This window comes from Lates calcarifer, linkage group LG3 (assembly GCF_001640805.2).
Source record: "Lates calcarifer isolate ASB-BC8 linkage group LG3, TLL_Latcal_v3, whole genome shotgun sequence".
NCBI classification, from domain to species: domain Eukaryota; kingdom Metazoa; phylum Chordata; class Actinopteri; family Centropomidae; genus Lates; species Lates calcarifer.
The window spans coordinates 3,376,570-3,399,327 of NC_066835.1; the positions used below are offsets into that span (position 1 = coordinate 3,376,570).

General features: G+C 41.8%; 1 protein-coding gene across 1 annotated transcript in view; it reads left to right on the forward strand.

Moving 5' to 3' along the window:
• Nucleotides 1-2,954: 2,954 nt before the first annotated feature.
• LOC108900273 (AT-rich interactive domain-containing protein 1A-like) overlaps nt 2,955-22,758 on the forward strand; it is a 50,388-nt gene continuing 30,584 nt past the window's right edge. Inside the window, 1 exon segment of the mRNA XM_018701251.2 lies at nt 2,955-4,244. Within this exon segment, the coding sequence (XP_018556767.1) occupies nt 3,345-4,244 (900 nt within the window). The 5' untranslated portion in view covers nt 2,955-3,344.

Sequence of the window (22,758 nt, forward strand, 5' to 3'; positions counted from 1 at the left end):
TAATATCAACCATAAACTACTGTAGGTGGCCTTTTTCTGACTCAGTCTGAGTATTTCAGAGTAAAAGTCTTCGCTTTTCTTGTTGTATCACTTTCAACAATTATAATGTCCGCTGTCAATTCTGTGTTAAGGGGGGGTCCTCAGGCTTGCAGTTGAGCATGTCTGGACAGGCAACGTGGCATTTTAGTGAACACCATATCCTTGTAAAACAAGAATCACATAAATAAATGCATGACACTCTTTAACTGCACAGGAGGTCTTTAGCATCATGTTGTTGCTCTCCCACAGAGATTTAACATACCATATGATCTTAGCGCTTTTAAGTCACTTTGCAGCCACACAGAGCCACATGCAGGCAGCTCAACAACAGATAAATATTTTTCAAGGTGAGCGCTGAAAATACAGCACATCTTGAAGCCACTTCTAAAATAAGACCAGAAAAAAACAGAGCATGGAAAGCAGATTGTAGTGCTCTTTTAAAATATATGAAAGAGAGAAGAAGAGAGACTGCACCCCTTGATAATAAACAGCAAGTTTATGCTAAAAAGAAAAAGAAGGTCCCTACCCCCTCCTCCCTTACAGCCTTGTCTTTGCGCTTTCTGCTAACACACACTCACACTCACACGCACACACTCCTCCCTTAGCCTATATAAGCAGACAGCAACTGAGCTGACCCCCTCCACCCTGCATACTCTCCTTTATTAAACATACAAAAGCTGTCTTTGCAGCTTTAAAATACATGTGGATATTTTTGTTGGTTTCTAAGTAAAACTTCAAGTCAAAGAGGATCTCTTTTCCACGGACAGAGTGAGCAATGTGAGCAGAAAGCCCCGCATTGTAGAGAGAAAGGGCTGAGCAGTGCAGGGAGCTTGCTGCCTCCCATCCCCCACATTCACATAGCAAAGTTCTGCTGCTTTTGCAAGCGGTGATGCTGCCTTCACGTGCTCCACCCAACGCTCGTGAAAGCACAGTGTCGCAGCACTCGACTGCTTCTGGTTGGAAATATTAAACTTTGAGCTGTTGAAAAAGTGTGCATTTGATTTCTAAACTTGCTGCTACTGCTTTATATCTTGTACAGAGAAAACGACTGCTCCGTAGAAATGTAATAATAATAATAAACATGCACATTTTTGCATGCCATGCAGCTAAAAAGCACACTACCTTTTGATAATAAACAGTATAAACAGTATGTATATATTTAATCTCAGTTGTCAAGAATGAATCAGCTGTTTATCTATCAAAACAGGACATATTTCATACATTGGTATATTTTTTTATAATACTTTCACAATGCTATCAATACATTCTGCCACCCTATTCGCTCAATGTGTTCTTGTGGTGAACATGACTCTGACTAATGTCGATAGCAATCTTTCTTTTCTATGTGTAGTCATATCCTCTAATGTCACCTTTCATCCTGTGTTTTTTGGTGTATTTATGAGACAATCCTCACACTCTCCAGCAACACTCTTTCAAACATTACATCTTCGCAAATAATATAAACTGTTGTAAGATATTTCAGACTTTCTTTTCACATTTAACTGTTTAGTTTTACTATGTGGGAGTGATTCGTGTCTGACTCGGGGCGTGAGAGCGAAAATTCCGACAGCGTATGAAGGCAGCACGAAAGCTGCTGCTGCTAGGAGAGCGCGAGGCAGGCAGGCAGAGAGCACGAAGAAAGGGGGTGGGGAGTGAGAGAGCGGTGGAGAGACATAGGGTGTCTGTTCCTATTAATTGTATAAGGCGACTTTATGGTTTCTCCAAATCTCTTCTCGTTCTCGTGTGTGTGTGTGGTGTGTGTGTGTGTGTGTGTGTGTGTTGGCGTGGGACATGATTTCTAACAGATAACATATGATGTGATGAATTTCAGTGGCCTATACACTGTCACTTTCCTACCACCACTGTTTCTCTTTTTGTATCTTCACTTCCTGCTCTGTGACTGGCTCAGTCCATCCCCCATCCTTCTTCATTTTCTATCCTCTCTCTCTCTCTCTCTCTCTCTCTCTCTCTCTCACACACACACACACACACACACTACACAGACATGCACAGGTTGTAATTTCATGCTTTCCTCTACTTTCCTCCACTGTGCTCACTCCTCTCATTTGCTGTTGTGCACACACGGAAGCAGTATGGAAGCAGCCACTTCCACCCTTTAGCCCATCTCTAACAGAAGATGACACTGTAGCCTATTTTGTTCCAGTCCTTTAACGAGCTAATATGATATGATAAGTGCACAGATTAATGTAACAAAGACGAACACACAGCTCATGCATGTGGCCATTTTTGTATTCAGAAAGGCTGAATAGTTATGGCTGACTTCAAGGCAGAACAGTATGGTAGAGGAGGGGAAAGTGTAATTGTTTAATACCATAAAGCTGTAGACACAAAGTCTGTGGCATTTAGCAGTGTTAGACAGAAGCCTTGTGTGAAAGCCTATGGCTATTTAAAACACATTTGAACTTAAGTTATATATGACAGACTCCCTTTGATCGTTTTGTCCAGGGATGTATCGAGCACGGACCTTATGTGTCCTTAGTACAGACATGCCTATTTAGCTATTAAACATTCTTACTTTATACCATAGCAAACACTAAATACTTAATATGATGTTGTGGCATCCAAGCATAAATTATACCAGCCCTGAGCTACATGAAATATACAGCTCATGTGTGAAAATGTACAAAATAGATATCAATAACGTAATAAAGTTAGATACTTTGTCAGACTTTCACCTTTATGCACTTAATTAAGTCGCTGAATGACCTGTACTTTATGCTAACAAACGCCGCTTTTCGAACACGACGACATTTTTATTTACGAGCTCAGTTTAACGCGCATTAGACCCACAATAATGGCTCTTCTTGCGTAGAAACAATGTTGTTATTAGATAGCCAGCGCATTCCAGATCCAGTTTCGCTGTGGATTCCGTACCGAGTTTTTATTTTCTCGCGACAGGTCGGTAAGATGGCTGTGTCTCGCGGAGCCTCGTGCTGGTTTGGTTGATTTCTAGCTCGCACTCTCGTTCTGTAACAGAAGCCCCCCCTCCAACACACACACACTCACTTGTGTCGGTGAAATTCATTTCCCTGGCTCTGTATTTATATATTTTTTCTTTCACAAACTTTCCCCTCTCTGTTTTAACTCTAAACGGAGTCGCAGTGGATTACCGGATACCGGTCCGGGCGGAGGGCAAAGGGGGGAATGAACCGGGACAACGGGTACGTTGTTATAAATATAATTGTATTTATATTCAATGGTTATTCGGAGTTTGATTGTGAGTGAGTCGCCGTGCTGAGAGAGAGAGGTAGAGAAAGAGTGGGGGAGAGAGAGAGAGGGATATCATGGCCGCTCAGGTCGCCAGCGTCGCCACTCTCAACACTAGCCCGCCATCCGAACTCAAAAAGCCGGATCGGGACCCACAGGAGGAGTCGGTACCGGGAGAGAAACAACATGAAAATAAGGAACCGGGACCTGACGGCGGATCTCCTGGTCAGAAGGAGCTGCAGGACGGGACCGATGCTGGAAATGCTGGGGGAGGAGGGGATTCTGACATGAAGAACGGCAACGGGAATTTGCCCAGGGTAAATAATAATAGCAGTAATCAGAATGATGCAGGCGGGCCCGAAGGGAATAACCATCCCGGGATGGGACACCACCACCCGGGTACCTTTCCTCCACCTCCTTACGGTTACAACCAGCACTACAGCCGGGCCCCTTTTCATCAACATGGCGGACAACAAAGCCCTGGCATGGCAGCTGCATCGGGGCCGGGCATGATGGACCCTTACCCCCCTAATTCACACGAACACGGCTACCCCAACCATTATAACAACTACAGCCCGTTCCAGAACAGGACTTCTTATCAGGGCCAAGGATACGGGGCCATGAATTCCCCGCGTAACAACCAGCCTCCGGCGGCTGGGGGGCAGCCAGGCAAGCAACAGCCAGCAGGAGGAACCACAGCTATGGCTGCCTCTTATAATAATCAGAGGTATAACATGGGAAACCAACAACCTACGTCTACGCCAACTTTAAATCAGCTTTTGACATCCCCCAGCTCTACCAGGAGCTACCCGAATTACCCCCAAGGAGACTATAACAATCAGGAAGGGGCCAACAAGGGACCAGGAGACATGGGCAGCAGTCAGTATGGTGGGGTCCATCCGGGTTGGCAACAAAGGACCCACCACCCGCCTCCCATGAGCCCGGGAAACACTGGACAACCTCCAAACAGAAATCAGGTAAACTTCGGATACTGCTCTGACACACTTTGGCTGAGTTAAAGTCACTCAGTAGCTCAGAAAATGCACTGTAGAGTTGCATATTGCATTGGACCAGCCATTGTCTATGTAGCAAGAGCTATAAAATGGCTGCCTCTCTCTTTCTCCCAATACCACCCCCTGCAATAGTGTTTAGACAGAGAAAGAAGCCTCATATTCTGCTAGAAACAACTTTCTGAGTTGTGGGTATTAGTGTGTGTCCCTGCATGGTACAGGGCAAGAGTTTGACTAAGTAGAGCAAGAGTTTGTCAGGAGAAAGTGTGTGTGTGCAGAGGGAGATAAGGAGATATTTCTTTGCAGTGCTCCTTCACCCTCATTGTAGATCTAAGTGCTGTAAGCAGTGTTATTTCTGTGAGAAATTCGCGGCGATATATCCTCTTTTTGGTGTTGTGTTCCCACCACTGCTATCAAAGTTGTGTCAATGACTGTCAAGGCGATAAACAAGATGCAAATGACAGCGATAGCCGTTAAATAACATTTGCATAATCATTAAGAAAAGACCCCCGAGTCGGTTAAAAAGCCGCTGCACAGTGAAGTGGAGATGTGTCTCACAGTCCAGTGAATGGCAACAATTACATCCGCTAAGTGTTTACTCGGATCAAAGTGTGATTGTGACCGCGATTGATTCATCTTGACGGAAGGTTTCATTCATTGTGGCTCGGTTCGACTCCGTTCGCTTTTTTTCTTCTGCGTCTTTCTTCCATGTGCCGCTTTGTAAACACGGCCCCGCAGGTTGAAGTTGGCAAAGTGCAGATTGCCTTTGCTTTGGGATTTGAATTATGGAGGTAAAATCCTGCTGTCAGAGCCAAGAGACAGTTGGTCTTAGGTTGACATGCGAGCCGAGATCTGATTGGCTCCCCATCCCTCTGCTCTCGGCCATTTATAATTGCATCTAATGGAAGGCTGCAGAAAAACAGCCCCCTCTGCCCACTTATGTGTTCCTCCACCGTGTCAAGACAACATAGTCCCATTGTCTTTTTTATATTTTTACTCGTTTTTAACAGAATTGTATGAATATGTGTAGTCTTATATATATTTATATATTTTTGGTACATATAAATATGTGAGAATTTACCCCATATCAACAAAAATATTTGCCAGAAACCACAATATCAATTTAAAAAATAATATCTTTACATTTGTTGTAGTATTTAAGGCATTTTGTGAGCACATTTTATTCAGTTCCTCCCACTGCAGTAATTTGCATGATGACTGTACTCATGTAGACCCACCATTGTTTTTATTTGTTGATTAAACCTTGAGCTCACTTGTGCTGAGTCACATCTCTACTGTCATTTTTAGCTTGTTGACCTCAGACATGCACCTGAAGTTTTTTATTTTTTATTTTTTTGCTGTTTAAGGTACACTGTGTGCACTGCTCACTCAAGTCGGGCTGACTCCGGTACAGCAGATAGAGTAGGTGTGGTCATGTAGCCCCATTGTACAAGTGTGTTTTCCACTGTTTCCAGATCAGGAGTTGAGGAGAATTTGTGTGCCTCAACGTCTCATGGCCACGTGAGAGAGTCAGGCTGGCTGCAGTTGTGTTTACAAGCAACCAAGGTGTCAGCCAAGTGTCAGATTTTTTTTCAGCACGTTTACAATAGTCTAATTTACTTCCACATGCAGGGAGTGTAACCATGTCAGCAGTGCTTACCTACATCTCTCTCCTCAGTGATAACAGCCACACGTGTTGTGTTTTTACTCTACAGTTAAGTATCATAGGCAGCAAAAATTAAGTGTGGAGCTCCATGTTAGCAGTAAAGGACTATTTTTAATCATTTGAATGCATATGAGTATGTGAAACATGTCTCATTTGCAACAAGTCCTTCAACCTTAATGACCATATAGGTTGTTTGACCCTACCCTCTGATATGACATAGGAACATCCTCTGTGTTAGTTTCCCCACAGTGGCAGGAGGAGGTGACAAACAAACTATGGGGCGTGTGTGTGATTCCTTGTGGGAAACAACCTCTTCATTTCTTTTGTATGACACATTGGCCCAGAGAGGAGATTTAACTGGCTTCTTTTTATGACAGGATTTTGTGTGTGTTTTCTCTAAATATTCAAATAGTTTGAGCTTGCATCCTCTCACTTTTTTGGGGAAATTTTGCGTGATGTATCTATGAATCAAAGATGATAGAACTATTATGACAAAAGTCTTGCTGTATGTGTGTTGATACATTGGTTTTTCTATAAGAGGGTGGATGTGCTGTTTTTACCACTTTCCAGTAAAAGGTTGGTCATTAAGGGCAGACTGTTCATCAGCTGCTATGTGCTACCACCACTTGTTGCTTTAAACTTTAAGGTGCCAACTTTTCACTGATTTTGACAACCATCACAACAAGGTAAATTGTGGACACTTAAAGCTGCACAGTGCAACTTCACACATTTGTGGCTCTGTCTAAATGGCAGCAAAAGGGTTTGGTGCTAAATATTTTAACCCAAATGCCCAAATATTCTGTGACTTGACCCCAGCAGCTGCACAGAATATGATACTTACTAACAACCAGGATGATATATATTACTTTATTTAAAAAAAAAAATACCAAAATTAATGACACACATAATGCTCATGAGTTCGTCTCTCCCTGACGAGCTGCTCACTGCTGCTTAGGGGAAAGTTTGGGTTTCCCTTTTTAGTTTCATTTTGTCACTTTGTGTGTGCAGAGAAGTGTCCATCCCCGAGGCCAGCTTTAAATTTTGGCAAACAAGGTCAATTGACAGAATCGCAGTTAGCGTGGATGGGGCACTTTTCGTAGTTGAAGCTCTGCTTTGACATTTTGGCAACTGGGACAGGAAGATTTTAAATTTTTGTAGTAAAATGTTTAGAACAGTCCTGTTTACGTCATTAAATATTTGAAGTCGTATTTGAACAATGTTTGTTACTGAGATGACCAAATGGGATATACTGTCATTTATTGACATGACATTGCATGTATATTAAATGATACTTTAATGATGTGTTTTCCATCATATGTCTTTCTGATCACTGCTTCTTCTCAGTAGAACTTAGTTGAGAAAAGCTTGAGGCGTGTTCTCCCAAGTACCTTATTTCCTTAACTGATACATCTTGTGGATGTGGACCAATCTCAGTTACATTCATCCCATTAAATCAGCACTGTCATCATGAGCTCTGTGTAGTTTGACTCTTTAAGTCAGTTTCTGTCTGTGTGGCGGTCAAAACAAAGACAGAAACTTCAGTTTGTATTCCTGGTGTCGAATTAGAGTTATGAACTTGGAATAAGTGCCTCATCTTTGCTGTACAATCTAACTGTCTCAGACACATTTATGGGTATAATGATTATTGTAGGCAACAGATTATGTTGACAGTGCTGTATTGTCATTAAAACACCCGTACAGAAGTTAAGGTAAAAACGCTGTTGTGATTAGAGTTTCAAGCATTGCTTGCATTCATATATGTGAATCATATCCATTCCTTTTTTTAAGCAGAAAGACTGATGTCTATCCCACCAACTCTTACTAGATTTCCATCCATGCAGGTTCTTTCGTATGAGCTAATGTGCTTTCAGAGCAGTTGTTTGCTAAAGAAGCCATGGCTCATTGTACAAGTGGAAGGAGCGTGTCTGGAGAAGGTAATTGAACATTTTGGTTGTTAAGCGTAGTTAAAGGTAGCAGAAGCTGAATTTTTTGCAGAAGGGAAAAGCGTTGTTTGAAAATCTCATTAGTGTCCCTGAACCGGGAAGAATCAGAATGACTTTAAAGTGGAGCTTTAGCAGGAGTCTGTCTTGGTGTCAGTTGGTGCAGGCTGCAGGGAACACATGAACTTAATGCATTTAATCCCAGGACAGCTCACTCAGGGTAAACAGACAGAAACATGAGGTGAGGGGTGTCCATTTTTGGGACATTAAGTGTTGTCAAATAATGGCATGGAGATGTCAGTGAAGGCCACCGCTGTGTGCACATAATGTTCAGACAGACAACTTGTGTGTTTGATGTTTGACTGCAGAGCTTGATGTGGCAGCCAGTAGAGCAAAGTTCAGGTGGAGAGTTTTTCACAGGCTACCCTCTGCAGAAGAGCTGTCCATGATAAGTGCTGTTGGCTGTATTTTAGCACAGTTTATTAAATGCTTCAACTCTCCATTCATTAACAGGGGCATGATTGGCCTTTTAATTGGCGGCTATATCTCCGGTAATGATTCAGTGGATGAGTTTTATGGAACCATTCACCTGCCTTGGGCCACCTGCTGAAGATGAATTAATGTGTTAATTGAGTGGTGGGTGAGGGCTAATATTATGGCTTTTCATCATGCCTGTGCACACAAACAAATATGCTGAAGTGGATTGTAGTGGGGTTGTTTTGGATGGTATAACGCCAGGTGTTTCCCTCCCACCAAACACAAGGGAGCGAGCCATCAGGGATACCCCCTCAGCTCTGCAAGGCTGACTTCTCAAATTGAGTTTGAATTAAATCATGATCGAAGACACTTTGTAAATATTTCTTTGAGAGAGTCCCACAGCTGAAAACATAATGAAAAACACCACAGCAAAGGTGTTAAATTGACTGCTGCTAATAGACGCATACACAGCTCTGGTGCCGATGTACAAGGGGAGCCCCACTGCAAATTGGAAAGGAGCTTACAAATAAACAATTTTATGACAGCTTTATTGTGTCAAAAACTCTCACAAGAAATGAAGATGAAATTTATTTAATATTTAGCAGAGCTAATGTCTTGCCTGACTCTGCATCGTTATTTAAAAGTAAGACTAATTGAGGCATTAAACAGACCAGTATCCACTTATTTTGGACCCTTTAGCTGTGCTAAGTGATATACTGGAAATTTTATTTGAAATCGTAATGGAAATTTGAAAGTGTACTAAGAGCCATTGTGGTAGAGGGGCTGTTCTACTTACTAAAATGTGAGTTTAAAAGTCATTACCATTAGATTTGAAGACAAAAAGCTGATCCAAGATCAGGAGAAAATTAATTGCCCACTAGGGTTGCAACTAATGATTATTTTCATTATCAATTAATCTGCAGAATCTGCCATTAGCCCAGAACCCAAAGACTTCAGTTCACTTTTACAAAAGTTAAAGAGAAGCAGTAAATGATCACATTTGAGAAACTTGTACCACTTATTTTCTCAGGTATATTGCCATCTATTTGCTAATCAGTTTGTCATGTAATCATGTAAGCCAAAATGCCAAAAATTCACTTTATCTAACTTCTTAAAGGTCAATATTTTCACTTTATTAAAAAAAGTCTTCTCTGACTGTAAACTGAACATCTCTGGATCTTAAACTGTTGGTCAGACCAAATCTAGACATTTTAAAATGCCACCCTGGAGCCTGGGAACTTGTTTTGAGGTTTTTTGACATTTCTAGACCAATCAATGAATCAGTTAATGAACTGATTGCTGAGGAATGTAAAATGAATTGTTACAACCTTAATTATGAGGACAGTTCATATTCATTCACACCGTTTGTACCTTACACAAATCATTTTTGTCTCAAACTATGAGTTAAAGATGGAGAGGTTGTGTCCAGGGCTGAAATGATCAGTCGATTATTCAAACAGAAATGAATCGTCCTGATGATCTACTATGTATTTCAAGTCATTTTTCAAGCAAAAATATTACTATTTTTATTCATTTGATAGAATAATAGATTCACTGGTTCTTGAATCAAGAGTCAGTAAATAATGAGAATAATGACTAGTTGCAGCCCTAACAGTTTAAAAAAAAAAAAAAAAAAAAAGAATTCTTGTTTTATAGGCCAAGATGTAAATCAGGATTGCAGCACCAGGCAGTACACTTAAGTATCAACCTGCGCACATTAACTAGAAAGTGATAAACTGTTCTTTGACAGCTGACCCTACACTACATTGTGAATGGTTTCTGTTCACACAACACACATTTTCAAGAACGCAAACAGAGCGACTTCCAGCTACTGTTCAGACTCTGTTTAGTGGGGGTTGGTTCCGTGGAGAAGAGGAAGACCGAGCATTCAAAAAGGAAGTTCACTCTCGGCTTTTTAGTCTGCACTGCTGAGTAATGATTCTCCACAGGCCACATGGACAGCATGCTGCCTCCCGGCAACTGTGTGTGTATGTGTGTGTATGTGTGTAAGCATAGAGTGTGTAAGAGACTGCATGGTGTGTGCCTATGAGGGAGAAACTGTGTCAGTGATACCCAGGGGAGGAGGGGTGGGTGTTTTGTGAATGATCTTCGTCTGCCCCTGACAGCTGTGTGTATTTGTGTATAAAGTGCGGCAGTTACTTGGTGGTCGTTGAGTGTGTGTGTGTGTGTGTGTGTGTGTGTGTGTGTTTGTGTTTGTGTATGTGCGTGTGTGTGTGTGTTGGCCGCTGCCTCAGGAGTCTCTCTGACCTGCTCTTGCTCCACGTGTCACCAACCACCCGTCTTTCTTTAGCAACATTGGCCTTTTTCATCCCGCTGACAACCACAGACAGCGTTGCGTTCTCCAACTCTGTCTTTTTCCAGTGCGCTATTGTTTCTTTTTCCCCTCAGAAGCATCATCCTGAAGACCCCTCAATTATCCCTGCAAATTCTCAATACAGACCACAACAGAGAAAAAGGGCCTGAATGCTTCCAGGTTTATTGACTTCCACTGATTTTAGCAAGTTATCAAACCAGCTTTGATGATACTGTTGAAATCTTTGGTTTAACAACTCAACAACAGTTAATTTCCATCCCTGATAGCGAAAATGGGTCTGAACAATTCTATGCCCGGAGTTGCACACTGAAAACACACTGGGAAAAACAAGTTCCCCCATGGACAAATGTCAAAGTTGGGCTATTGCATCGGGGGCATGCTGGAAATGTAAAGGTAATTCATTTCTTTTGACATTTACCTTCCAAAATGCTCCAGATTAGCATAGTAATATCCTCCTCTGAGCCTGTGTGAGACTACAGACTTCATTTACATGACGTATGGTGTGTGCCTTTATGGAATAAAGTGGTTAACCTTTAAATGGGTGCAGTTGTTGATACTAGAAGGTAGAGAATGATGCTTCCTCCCAACCCTCATACAACACTCACCTTTGCTCTCTGTACAAAAAACAGAAAAAAGCCATTGGCTCATATATAAAGCGGATAAAGGGGAACATGAGGAACAGTTGATTTTCTCCTTTTATGTCTTTTGTGGAACTCAATCATGATGTGTTTTCTTGTGGATTCTGCCCCTTAGTCATAGCCTTGCTTTCTCTTTAGCCCTAATGTGTTATGCACTGTTTCAGCCTCTGAGGCTAGTAAAACCAAAGCTGTGGAGTGCATTTAGGGAAAGCAGAAACTGGGTAACCAGTGATGGATAAATCCTCAAATATTGAATCTAGTCTAAGCTTCTGTTGTAGATATTCACATCTTCAAGACTAGGAAAGATAAAGAAAAGCAGGTTATTAACTAATTGGCCTGTCATTGTAGCCCTGACTCAGTTTTGTAAATCTTGGCCATGGGAGATTGTGTTAGACATTTTTGTCATTTTATGGACCTGTCTGTGAATTGGAAAACAGTCAACAGCTTAATCGATAATGAAAATAATCAGTTGCAGTCTGGTAATTAATCACGTAATTTATTTTAAGTAATAATGCCGAACAGTCACTGGTTCCACTTTCTCCACAGAGTCCACATGTGAATGTTTGGTGGCTTCTCAGTCTTTTATGATCTCTTTGGTGTTTTGGACTGTTACCCAAAACATGACATATGAACTTGTTAATTACAAACATTTTTTCCCAACAGTTTCTAGAACAAATGTTTGATTGGTTAGTCAAGAAAATAATCAGCAGTATAATGAAATGAAAATAATCATTAATTGCGGCACTAAATTGAATCCCTTTTGCGTTTGGGTCTGTTGGTTGGATAAAATTTGAACATTACCTTGGCTTCTGGCAACTTGTGATGAGCAATTTTTACTTTTTAATTTTCTGACACTTTAAAGGCTAAAAATAATTCAGATGGGTTTAATTGACAATGAGCATAATCATTAGTCACAGCCCCAGCAAGTTTTCATCCACACAGAATTTTAACAGCAGTGTTCTTACTTATTTTTATGATGGAATTTGACTTTAAAATGTACTGTCCAAAATGAACTTTTCAATTCTTTTAAAAAAGTATATGCTCCAGTGCTTATTTTTATCTGGCCTAAATAATTAATGTGCATTTTTCATAGAAATAGGCCAATGTTTACACAAGTTCAGATGCCGCCTCTCTCTGTATAGTGTTGTACCAGGCTTCCAGTCAGGGGGGCTGTTTGATATGGAGCTGCTGTTTTGTTTTGATTTGATCAGCTCATGGTAAAAAAAAAAAAAAAGAAGAGCAGTTTGTGGTCAGCAGGAACAAAGTTACACAGACAGAAAGAGACCAAATAGGCTATTTAGTGTCATTGTTTGTGGCCTGTGGCAGGTAACATTGATTTATGCACCAAAGACACAGTAGAACAGTATTTGGTGCCTGGCTGATACTAAGATTGAACTCCTGTTGTCATAATTGAGAGTATGGTTGTATGGCTATGGAAAAAGCAGTAACTGTTGTTGGCATGTTCCTCTCTCGACCTGAATATTTGCATGTCTGTGCCTGTGAGCTGATGTTTTGTCAATGAGTGAGTGCAAATTAACAATCCCAATGGTCTTAACAGTCCAGCTCAGTCTTTTGCTCATTTGTTTCTGGGCAGGGCCAGAAACATGTTGGACGCAGCCCCTCACTGCAACCTGAAAGCAGACAGCTGAGCTACAGTGCTCAAACTCAATATTCTGCTTAAATTACCAGTCTGTGTTTCAGATTATGACCAAGCATGTTTTCCTCTGGTCGGTGTGTGTGTGTGGTGTGTGGTGTGTGGTGTGTGTGTGTGTATGACATCAGTGTCAGAGTTGTGACTCTAACCATGAGGCGGGCGGTGACCCAGCCAGGTCCTTAAGTGGCTTCTCCTCATTCAGCAGCCTGGGTATTTTTGGCATAGTAGTGAGTGACACACTTATCGTAATGGGTCGTCCAGGGTGCCAATGGTCAGCCTGAATAAGCATCCTTCTCGGCAGCGTGAGCCGAGCCTCGGCAACGTGATGTAACCGATCACTGTTTTGCCTCCAATGCTAACGGAGGAGTCGCTGCCCGCTAACGCATCGAGTGGCTTATCTGAGAGCAGAACAGGAGAGCACAAACTGCTTTTTCTTCCCTGAGCGGTCCTGGTGAAGTGCTCATGTGACCTGAGAGGCACTGCCACTCTTATACTGTAACCACATTGCGGCGTTCAAATAAGCTACGCTGGTGTGCAATATATGATGCTGTTAAACCGTGACTGTAAACACTCTTTGAATAGTTAATGCATTTTAATAATGATCTTTCAAGCAACTGTGTATTATATGTCATTACATTTTAAAATGTTGAGGAAATTATTTGGATATGTGTCACATCTAAGTGGAACAATACATAATTTGAGAATATAAGCAAGTGTTTTACAAACTTGTTTATATTCTTGAATGTTGCTTAAACACAAACCGACAAACAAGAACCTTGGCCGTGTATCTCCTTCTCCTGTTTATTATTTGCATTCACCACCTTCTACCATCACTAAGCAGTTACAGGAGAAAACTTTGTTGTTTTTGTTGTGTCTGCAGGTGCAGTATACATCACTTGGGAGTTTACTATTATGTCACCGTTAAATGATGAACATCTGGTTCGCTGTCTACCATTTCTCGCCGCAATGCGCGCTCTACCCACTGGCCCCGCTCTCAGCCCTTCTCAGCTCCCAGTCCGAGCAGCCCTCGCCTCGTCTCACTCCCGCAAATCAGCCACTGTCACCTGGAAATATAAGTTTGGTCTGACAGGTTGACAGCCGGCAGTCAGGGCGAATGTTCACTCTCTTGTAGCTCCAGCCTCAACATCACACTGACAGGCCAGGCAGCAGCAGGCAGCCCTCGTTTCTCTCTTTTTCTTTTTTCTTTTTTTTTTTTTTAACTGGACGATCTCTCCAAGCAGCTCTGATCTACCTAACGGGAGATATAGTTTTTTCACAGAGCACACTGAGCCTGTCATCACTGTGCTGGGAACAGTTAGCACCTTGCAGCTATGTTGTTATTTGTCAGTAAACAATAACTCTCATGTGCTAATCACCACTGCTAAATTGGCACAAGTTTCTTCTGTAGGAAGAAATGTTTTTCTGGGGGGTTTAAGATATTGATTTAAAACACATACAGTGGATTCAGAAAGTATTCAGACCTCTTCATTTTTTAAGACTTTATTGAGTTGAAAAGTGTGAATACTTTGTCCCACTGATTATTGATGATATATTTATTTCACCTCGTAATGGCATTTTATTTCTTGTCCCTTCAGGAATTAGTATTACACGTTTGTTCAATTGAAAATTGGCTGTTTTTTGTGTTTTCCTATATTTTTATGTTGAAATAGTTTATTAAGCCAGTTCATGAGGAGTAAAAAACTTGTAGATAACGTAAGCTATAACAGTGTCTCAATTTAAATGTGTAACTGCATCCTTGGATTCTTACATCACCACTCTGTGATGTTAAGTCCATTCCAGGAGATAAAGTAAACTTTTAAGGAGGCAGTCCAGTGATTTTAGCACGGCACTTCCCTAAAGAGAGAGTGGCCAAAATCGAAGCCAAACTGGTCGAGATATTCTGACTTTTGACCTCTGGTATGGGTGAAGCTCCAAAAACATTGAATCTTACCCTCCCTGTAATTCAACCAACAGCTCTGGTCTAGAGGTTTTTTCCTCAAACCCTCACTTGTCTTTCCATTTCCGTGCCCCTGATTTGTAATGCAGGCTGTTTTTATAAACTTGTTTCAAGCCCAATTCAAGGTAACCATGATGACATCATCAGGGTCATTTTTTTCAGTCTTCAAAAAGCTTTATACAACTCTCTTACATGACAAGTAAGTGGCGTGACAAAGATTTGTAGATTGCCCCTTTAATCTGCCGTTTTACTGTCAGAATGAGGCAGGTCTCTTACTCAAAATACCACACACTATGAGTGTAAAGTATCATTCTTGACTTTGGAAACGGCACCAAAAAAATCTTGATTCGAGGACCACTTAATAGCTTTCACTGGAACTTTCAACCGTATCCCGTAGTCTTCCCTGGAAGATGGAGTTTGCTCAGGTCTCATAGTGAGTGGCCAAAATCGAAGCCAAGCTGGTCGAGATATAGTTCAGTTGCCGTTATGTGAACTAAATGTGGAACTTTGATCATATAACAGCAAACTGTTGTGTGGGATGGTGGTTCAAAGCTCTGAAAAATGCTTGTTAATACATCTTGAGTTAAGATTTTTCTTGTTAAAGTACATTACTGTCTCCACAGTTCATTTCTCTGTGTGTAATTCTAGGAATGTCAGTGTACAATGGAAACTATAGAAAGAATCCACTAGCCTTTAAAAGAGTGATGCAAGGGAGCCTTCGAGCAGCAGCATTTTCCTTTGCTCCTTTAAAACCAGCCCTGATTCATGCAGGTACAGAGCAGTGTCTTTAACTCCTGTCTTTTTGTTGTTGTTGTTGTTGTTGTTGTTGTTATTATTAACCTCAAATAGCCATAAGACGGCATTGTTTCTTCTTTCGGCTCTCTGAGATGCAAAAGCTGATTTTGTCATCTGAGCGTGTGAGTTCCCTTCTTCCTCTCCTCCCCGAACATCTTTTGAATTCCTTGGAACAGCTGGGTGAACATCTGGGTGAGTAGGGTGCTGTTGCCTCTGCTTGGTGTGGATAATAGCACCAGCAGGCGCAGGCTGCCGCCCACCTTCTACCCGACCCAGCTCCTCCTCGCTTTTATCCAGAGTCATACAGCGGTCATGGCCAAGTTGGAACCTCTCAGGTTGATGCAGTGGCAAGGTAGACTAATTGCCTAATTGAGAACATGACCTTTTTGGGTCTTTTTCCCCCCAGCTTTTTGTTTACTCTAGTTCTCAGGTGTGGATCTTTCTTCAGCTATTTGCTCAAAGCAGTTTGCTGTATTTAGCTTTCCTTTCTTTTCCTGCAGAGAGAGTACCACGCTCCTCTTGTTGCTGTGTATTTTCCCTTTGTGTTTTGGTGTGGTTATTATTGATGAGAAACACTTTTTACTAATAAATTTGCAGCCTTGTCTTGGTCATTGTTTATGTAGATGTTGGTTAAGATAGCTGGTCAGTGCTCAAGTGTAACATTCAGAGGTGACTGTCAGTATTTTTTGACTGCAGTTTGTGTTAGCTGGTTGACTTTTGTGAAATTTTAATAGTAGAGCCGCTCTGATACCTGAGTCCTGGTACCAGAACAAAAGTTTTTTTCTGATACTTCACTTTGACAGATATAAATGTTTTTTACAATACCCTGTTTTTCCTTTATCAAAAAAAAGAAAAGAAAATTCATAATTCGGTGTAACTCACAGCTGTGCAAAGATAATTGTTAGCTGCAGCCCTCAAGAATACAAATCTCATCAGACATTTGGTGCTAGCCTTTGGTACCTGACAGTTTTCAAGAGTCTTTGCAGTGAGGTTCAATACCCAGTCCTGGTTCCTCTCCTTTCTGAACGGTGTCTAACTCTACATTCAATTTAAAGTTAGTCTACTTTAAAGTCTAGAGAAGTGTTGGCAGCATGACGCCTCATACAGCTGGGAAATGTCAGAGGAGAAAGTGGATGAGGAAGGCTGTCCCTTGTCCTGGAGCAAAGTACTTAACCCTTCACTTCTGCTATGGATATATTTAAAGCTTAAACAGTGAAAGACTGGTCATACTGGGTATCTCCCACTGTGAATGTGGATAACAGCGTTAATGTGAGGTAAGCTGTTGCTCCAGCAAAGTGCTCAGATTCACTTGATGTACTCTTAAAAACAAATCCCGCCCCTAAAAGTGACAAAGGCTACCGTATCCTGTTACTCTTTGACATGTGATGTGTGCGTCTCTGCCACCGTATGAGGGGTGGCCGTAGCCGGCAGTGTGTTGGTGCTGGTGTGTTGCGTGTCGAAGGGCTTTGACGCAGAACAATAGTTTGTGTGCTGAGCTGAGGCCATGTGGCCGTGTGGCGGATTAAATTAGCAGCAGTTGTTTGTCGTCTGTCCCCCCACCCTGGTCCATCTGCTCTACCCGGCCCCGTAGACTCCTGTTCTGCACTCAGGCACCACTCCAGACCCCTCCCATCCCACCCTCCCCAGCCCCTCACAAATCCCCTATCCCTATCCCCATGTCACACACAGACGCACACAGTTTTGAATAGTTGCAATATCCACCAGCAGCCCAGTCATGACACAATATACTCAGTGCAACCTCTTCTGCCAAGAGTGCTCTGGCTTTCCTCTATGCAGATTAGCCATGTGCTAATTGTGATTATTTATTTATTTTTTATGGAAGAGAGAAAAAAAAGGGAGGGGAGGAGTTTCCTCAGAAATTGATTTGATGACTGAGCTGAAAAAAAGAGAGAGTGCTGTGCTGTGCTGTGAGTTGAGCTGCCATCCAGTGTATATGTTTGACAGTTTGTAGCTACATGTGGAAAGTTTGTTATAAATCTTTGAAGCAGTGTCGAGTGTGGAAAGAAATATCAAGACAATTTTGGCCTTCTCATGGAAAACATATTTTAGCAAAAGGCCAGAGCCCTGAACTACTTGCTAAGATGTATTTAATAGATGTCGTTAGTGTGCAGTACAGCACCTGGTTTGAAAGATGATTTTTGTCTCTTTCAAACACCTGATCTACATCTGTAGGCCTGTTTAAAGTTAAACTGAATTAACACTGAACACATACTGTAGTTAATATTATAACTTGCATAATATTTCGTAGTGTGGACAAACTAAGAAGCCAAATACTGGCTCAAAATATAGGTTATCAAGCATGTTATAATCTGAAGGATCTATCTGTCTATTATACAGCTATCAAAAATACCAGTGACCTTTTGGAACAAAATTCACTCATTTGAAACATCTTCAGTAACAAGTGAGTGGGTTGCTGGAAAGCTCTTTCACCTTCCATTTCATCTTATGTGGATTAGGGAATCTCCCCACAACTCATAACTAAAGACATATTTTATCACATGAATTTTAGTAAATGATATTCATATTCTGGAACTATTTACATTTACATTTGTTGGTTAAAAAAGATTGTGGAAAAAATGTTATTAAATATTATTTTTGATACTTATTTGCTTGTTTCTTTTGCCCTCTTTATTCATTTTATCATAGTAAATCAACTTTATGTAACTTGGATCATGTAAAATTTTTAAACAGAGCATAAAGCTACAAAAGAATAGTAGTAATAAGTTAAGCAAACTCATTCAATAATGTTATTTATGCAACAATGAATATCAAAACTTTGCTAACATCAGCTACTGTTAGCTACTGGTCATACTAGACCAGGTGAAGCTGTAGCATCAGGTATTGAATTAGGTGAGGTTCATTCCATTGCCTGTGAATGCAGCTTTTTATTAGTTAAAGAATGGAACATTTTCATTTTTTCTTTCAGCAGTTACAAAGTGTTACTTTACCTCTTTATGAATAGTCCACAAGATAACTGTTAGCTTGTTTTGGTGAAAATCAAACTTTGCAAGTATTTTTCCCACTGTTGAGCAGTCATATAGCTTACATAATGTGCCATGGGGGACCTAATTTAGCACAATAGATATGCAGTGACTACATGCACATGTACGTTTACTTGTAAAATCAAACTCAAACGCTTAATTTATAGCAGTGCGTGGCAGCTGGCACATCTTTGTGTCAGATCTTGATTTCACTCATTTGTGTTTCAAAGCACGAGGACTCAGACATACACTCAGTTCAGTTTCAGAAACTGAAATGCCTCATCGTCTTCCCACTGTCTAGCTTGCCCTCACCACCTCCAACCTCTGACATTTTCCCCTGTTGCATCAGAAACACATCACTTTCTCCTCTAGACCTTGAACACTGAACAACCATGCTGAGTTCCAAACCAACAAAATAACAAGTCTGACTATTTTTGTGATACAGATAAATGAATCTTTAAATTTTGTGTTTAATATCCGCTTGCATATTTTTTTCACCTTGAAATACATTAGAGTGGACCAAGTGGAATGCACATCATTGCTTCTTTTGGTATAATTTTCTCAGCCTCGTACCTCTCATATTTAACATAATACCACTTGTAATAATAGTTTTCTTGGTTATGATTAAACTTTCAACTCTGACTCTAAAACGTGGGAAAGTAAATTCAAATGCTCAAGGTCTTTACTCAACGTATTCGGCATCATCCCTCTTAAGAACCACTCATTCTATAACTAAAAGAAAGAGGAACAGACCCTTCTGTAGCAGCCCCTGACCTCTCTATACACAGGATGCTGTAGAGATTGTTTAGTGTGGTTAAAGCGCACACACACACACACACACACAATTGCAAAGGCCTCAGCCAAAGCTCTCTGGGATCTTGGAGGATGTGTAATGGTGTGTCAGATGTGAACAACTTAAGCAATAGGAGGAAAATGCTGGTAAACAGATCAATGAAGGCCTGAGCAGTAGACCGGCCACAGCTATCTCCCAGCCTGCAGCACACAGATGTGTTAACATGATCGAATGAGGTTGTGGAGTAAAAAAACATCACCTCCTGAGCAGGTTTACCATCCAAGATTTGTGCTTGGCCAGCCACATACTTTAAAACCTTTATGACATGAATGTTATTACATGATATTGAGCGTGTTATAGACAGGAGTCACAGACATTTTTGTCCACATGTTGGCATTTTATTTATTACACTCAATGTACTCCACAGTTATGTTCTGGACTTAAGCAGGTGTGACCATGCCTTAAAGGATCATTCTGGTTTATTACAGGCACTTTGTTTTCGATTAATTTATTAATCAGTTGGTCGATGAAATATGTAAAATATCCATTCCGGTTTTCTAAGGTGACATCTTAATAACTTTGATTTTCTCCAGCCCAACAGTCAAAACCCCACAAATATTGAATGTACAGTTAAATTAAAGTCTTCATGTATGAGAGGTTAAAAACATTTTTTTCGGGCCTTTTGCTTAAAAAAAAATGACTTAAATAGAGACTCCCACAATAGTAGTGATTTGTTTTCTGCCAATTTGTTTAGATTTTTTTTTGCACAAAAATTGCCAACTTCATTGAATACTTGTGCAAAATATAAGATTATCAGTCACTATTTAGTAAATATTTCTACAAAAGATGATCAGTGGCTTTAGCTCAAATATTTTAGTGATTACTGTAAGGTACATATTAGATTAACACTTGTCCTCACAGTGCACACTTATCTTTGCTATTTGATCACCTGGTTAAATGACCACTATCTCCATCTCTAGAGTGGTTGTTAAATGAGACACAAGAGTGAGATGAGTGGTTGTTTTGGAAACGTCAGCACTGATTCTCCACGTGGCTCTGGGAGCTGGAAACCCTGATTGTAGTTGAGCTGTACTTTTCAGGCTCTCTCCCCGCTGAGCAGGGGCCTGAGCTGTCAGGCTGCGTAATGGAAACGCGGGTACCCAAGTCGGTGTAGAAATATTCTCCCCGCCGGCGAAATATCGACTGAAATTGGCGAGGAAAAAGGTTGATTGTTTTATGGCTCGGCCATCGCAGGGAGATTTTGTCTAAATGAGAAATAGATTTTACCTTTAGTGTTGCTGCTTTGTAGTTTGTTAGCATACTAGTCATTTTTCATGCAGGATTGGAGGACGTTAGCGGGTGATTCAGGCCTCAGCGGCACACTTTATGGATGACACAGGAGGCTCTGTATAACAGCTTAAGCAGCTCATTAGGAAAGAACTATAGCATATTTCTATCCAGTGAAAGAAGCGGCTCCAGTTTTGTTTGTGGGATTGTGGAGATGTTTTTGTTGTTTGCCATAATTGGACAGATACACCTGTCTGAAATGGATTGAAAACCAGCAATGAGGTGGTGTCCGCCTCAGTATTTTCTACCAGTCACCTTTAGGCTAAGCAGTGTGTTGTGTGGACTCCCATCATGGCATGATGTCAGGTGGGGGGCGGGGGGTGGGGAGGTAGACGGCATTGTGTCCTTCTTCACAGACAGGGGTTAAAAGTGCATTAGAGGTCACAGGAGAGTACGTACTGTGGCCTGTTACCTCTTTCCCCCACGGTGCAGTCGGTAATGACCCTAGGGAGCGTAGTAACACTCCCCTTCCCCTTCCCTCCTTGCCTCCACACACACACACAACATAACACACAGCCCAACACTCACACAACACACAAATACTCTCCTGAACCTGGAGGAGCTCAGGAGTGTGTGGCCTGGGGGAGGCTGCAGGGAAAACCTGGAGTGGATTATGTTATCTTGGATAATGTTGGTTGACCGCCCTGACAGCCTGTTGATTCCCCCCCCACACACACACACACACCCCTACTCCCCCACAACCTAGCAACATCTACAGTCTTCCCCCAACACACACACACACACACACACATATTTTCACACACACACACCAGCCTACCGCTGAGCCGCCCCCCACCCGACCTCCTCTCTCTCATTGCACCACTGTCATTCATAGAGTGCCAAAGCCTGCTGCTTTATTAAAGCCCAGGAAGAGCAAGGCCTGGCCCAGGTTCAAACAGCAGTGCAGCTGGGACCTGTTACATTTTCGGCAGACTGCCCTCTCCGTCTCGCTGGCTATAAATAGCACTGGTGGTTGTCTCCCTTAACCAAGGAAAAGAGGTTTTTGGGGGAGGAAAAAAAAACACACACACACAGATTAATAACCGTGGGAAGCAATGAAAGCTTTGTGTCTGCTGCCCGAGGTCAGCAGGCCAGGAGGTGTTGCTACTTCAAAGCCCCCATTGTGGCTCATACTTTCAGACGCCGCTGCGGTGGGTTTGATGGGAACACGCAGGGGCTGCCAGCGGTGTGATGAGTTGATGGCATCGGATCACGCCAACCAGGAAGATACCCATGCAGCCCCTGTGTGAATTTTCTTCTTCGTTTATTTTTTCAATCTTTTCTGATGGAGAATGACCAGTTCATTATACTGTAATAGAATTCCATTATTTTTAATTGTATTTATTTTTTATTACTCTGGAGGAGTGTTGTTTTTTTGCTCATCTCTTATGTACACACATAGCATCAGACACTTTATGACCTTGGCTCCAGCTGTTGACAGGCGAGGCTACCTCATTATGAACCCCCCCCCCTTCTCTTCCTCCGCCACTTTCTGTTTCCCTCCCCGGCTCTCCAGCCAGAGAAAGCCGTCTGGCCCAGTAACACTGCCTGTCTGGGCCATGTGGATCTCCCCGAGTCCACGCCAGCCAAGGTCAGCCCCCACCAACAACACCACCACCACCACCCCAGCCTCTATCCTGACGTTGTTCCAGCTGAGGGGTGGGCCCAGCTCCAGCCACCGCAGACACTTCCACTTCCTTAAGCTTATTTTCATAGAAACCCTCCCGACGTCTCCACCGTAACAGTATCCACCCACTGGCACAATGATCTCCTGGGCAGGGAAACGCTCCTGGCGGATATAGTGGGCTCATTCATTCATTCATGGCCAATTTTTTCCCTTTCTTGTAGGAAAGTAAATCCACTACTGTTTTTTCCCT